We start from the raw sequence: 3,340 nt of genomic DNA, 5'->3' as shown, positions 1-3,340 counted from the left end.
GCCCCCTCAGGGACCCATTTGCCTTCTATAAAGCCCATTGCTATGAAAATTGTGTGTAATTTCAGGGGCTGTTAACAGTGAGAGTGCAGGCATGCATACAGAGCGCTGCTATCATCACGCTGGAGCAGAAAAGCACCCAGGGCAGAATCTCATATTCATTGCTGTTTTGCCAGTCTTTGTCCCTACAATATGACATGCATCATCTGATGCTAGCAGAATAAGGAATGGACAATGTGGGGAGTGGAAGATGAGAGGTGGATGGACTAAGAGGGAAAGCTGAGGAGGAGGCAGCAGCTCTCTGTGTGTGTTTGTGTCACAGAGAGAAAGGGAGGGAGTGTTTTAGAAAAAGCGATGAATGGAATACTATATGAGAAAGACGGAAGCAACAGAAGAAGAAGTGGAAGGGAATCCAAGGAGAGAGAAACCTGAATCAATATTTATACTGTGAGGCGAGACAATTCTGAAGCAGTAATTAAATTGGTGTGTCATATTTCATTCCATTACTGGACTGAGCTTGCATGCAAATGATCCAAAAGGCCTCCTTTTCAAGTGGATTTCATTTCTTTTATGACAGTGAATAGAATTGAGCCAGGCAGAGAAAAATAAAATACTACTTCAGTATTCATGAGCTTATTGTTAGGAACTTGGGGACCATTCAACTGCTATACAGCCTGAGGGGCTGGGATTGGGGGGGCGTTGTGATACAAATCCCCCTGGGAGGCAGTCGGCTCTGCTGTAAACTGTTTTTACACTCAAACTAGGTGTGAGGATGAAGAAGCAAATCAATCTAATTTGAATAATGATTAGTGAAATAAGGCAACGCTGTCGCTGATTGGAAACACGGTCTGATTCCCAACATCGCCTCCCCTCTCTGGAGTCAAGGAGAATGATTAAAACATATCTAAGTAAATGTTACACTAGAAGGCTCTCTGTGACAATATTTTGGGTCATACAGAGCCTTTTTTCAGATATTCAGCAGTTGGTGTCATTTTTAAATAAGTTCAAATACATTTCAAATACCATAGTTTACAATTTGAGTAACTGCTTTAGTACTGGATAGTTAGCGCGCACAGGAAATCGACTAGATGGCTCTGGAAGGTGACCGCAATTGTGTAAATCCTGCCACCAGTGTTGACAGTAAGTATTAGTTTCAGGTGTTGCCTCCCTATTACAGTGCTCGGCACTTCTGACAAATGGAATTTGGGGGGAAGACAACAAAACACAGCTGTGCTCTCTGTAGCCAATTAAAAGTTTGCCATCCACCTCTTTGCTTCTCAGAATTATCTCTTTTTTTGCAGTTGCAACTCTACTGTGAAAAAATGATCAGAAGAGAGAGGAGCCGCGAAAGAAGAACATCGTCAGTGATTTTGTAAACAAGCTAAAATTGTCTTACTGTAACTTTTTGTACTGTTCCTCAGTGTAGTCCCATCCTCAGATAGACACTAAATGGCAAGGGATGAAAAGCCTCTGGAGTGGTGCCATGTTCAGAGCACAGGGCCTGCCAATGGCATCTGATGTGCTGCCAATGGGAAACACGACATTAACGTTCATAGTGGTGGAAAGAACAACAGCTGCTTATGTTGCGTGTTCCTGTGCCAGCGCCCAAAGGGAAAAAAGGTTGTCAGATATGATGTGTGCCTTTGAAAGTTCCTGGAATTTATGTGTTTGTTTGTGCTCCCTACATGGGTTTATTGACTACTGACAGAAATAACAGCCCAAACAGCAGCGGTACACTGGCTACCACAATGTACAATCACAAGTCAAAGAGCTGCATTCAAAATGTTCTAGTTTTATAGTTCAAATTTTAGGCAACTAGTAACTCTAACTGTTAAATAAATGTAGAACAGTATTTCGTTCTCAAAAGTATTGAAGTACAGCCAGTGTCTACTAATGGAAGCTGGTACCATCTTAAAAAATTGCAACAAAAAAAAAAAAAGTCAATCCATGCAACAACACCACTGCACATGTGGATAATCAGTCTGTTGGTGTCGACAAGCTGATAAATCTTCATGCATGGCTTGCTTTGTCAGGAGCAGCCAGCCGGAAGGATGACATATCGCCTGATTATTGTGGAGAACATATGGGAGACCATACAGCTGGCAGACACTAGGCTGGTGCAGCATGGTCACAGCTGAGGGTGAGCAAAAAGCTTGAACACTGACTGTGCCAGGGTGCAACTAAAACATTTCATTTCTCCTTTAACAACCTTTAGCCAAAACAAAGGAGATATTCAATTATTTATATTTCTGTACCTCACTTGTTCTTTTCAGATTCACAAAGGCCTGCAGCTTCACTAACAATCGCTCATCATGTAAGTGATGTCGCTTAATGGCAGTTGCATGTCCTTCAGCAGTGCACGAAAAGCATGTTAATTCCCAGAATTTTTTTTTTTGCTTTGAGCCACAATGACAACAAACCTCTTGAAATTCTAATCCTAATATTAGCATTTCTTATACACATGTCTGCAAACCAGCTCTAGATGGCACTGGAGACACAGTGGACTCTTCCCCTTGTGTGTGTATGTGTTGTCTGTGGAGCATATGCGCATATGAATGTGTGTGCATGCAAGCACGTCTGTGTCTGCATCTGTGTGTTTGCCTCCCAGATTCAATTATTCATCATTTCCAGTACAAATATGGTTTGGCTTCTCTATGTCTCTTCTTTTTTCCTCCCAGTTTTGTTTTTATTTATTATGCTGAGTCTCACAATGTTTGGGTAGAAAAGAAAGCCGGGTTGCAATATTGTCTCTGTGTGGGTGTTATAATTATGTTCTGATACAAACACAGGAAAAGGTATTGGCCATGTGTTTCAGTACCCAGTGCTGTCAAGTCAGACACATTTGCTTGCCTTGTGTCTCAGCACTGATAGCCAAACTGTATAATTCACCAATACCCAACAGCCATGATTCTCAAATGCTATATTGATGTCTGGTATGAAATGGATATCTGTCAATATATCATCCAACAGGCTCCCATGGTCCACCATGGTAATGATTCATTTTGGTCTCTCCCTTCATGTTTTTTCTGTGTGAAGGAGATTTTGCATGGAAAGAATTATTCATAACATAATGACTCTTTAAAGAAACTTCCTCTCTATATTAAATTCATTTAGCACCTATGGTAAACACATGTATTGATCATCACGGCCTGCCATGGCTTTTCAGAGTGCATGCTGTGGTAGATACTTTCTAAACACAACACCGAGGAGTGATGTGTGGGTCGTAAACGAGTCTATGAACATGGCTTTCACCCATAGCGAAAAGGCTACAGAAACAGGGCTGTAGCAATGACAGAAATGTGACCTCCACAACACACCTGCAGGGCACACATCAGGTGAAATT

At 41.6% G+C, this 3,340-nt stretch overlaps 1 protein-coding gene across 1 annotated transcript in view; it reads left to right on the top strand.

Moving 5' to 3' along the window:
• hscb (HscB mitochondrial iron-sulfur cluster cochaperone) overlaps positions 1-2,125 on the top strand; it is a 20,636-nt gene extending 18,511 nt beyond the window's left edge. Inside the window, exon 5 of the mRNA XM_020598257.1 lies at positions 2,031-2,125. Coding sequence (XP_020453913.1) covers positions 2,031-2,110 — 80 coding nt within the window. The 3' untranslated portion in view covers positions 2,111-2,125. The remainder of the gene's footprint in view (positions 1-2,030) is intronic.
• The last annotated feature ends 1,215 nt before the right edge of the window (positions 2,126-3,340 follow it).

This window comes from Monopterus albus, unplaced genomic scaffold (genome assembly GCF_001952655.1).
Source record: "Monopterus albus unplaced genomic scaffold, M_albus_1.0 scaffold37.1, whole genome shotgun sequence".
Lineage (NCBI taxonomy): Eukaryota > Metazoa > Chordata > Actinopteri > Synbranchiformes > Synbranchidae > Monopterus > Monopterus albus.
Note: the sequence above shows the minus strand (reverse complement) of the source record. Positions and strands in the feature narration are given on the sequence as shown.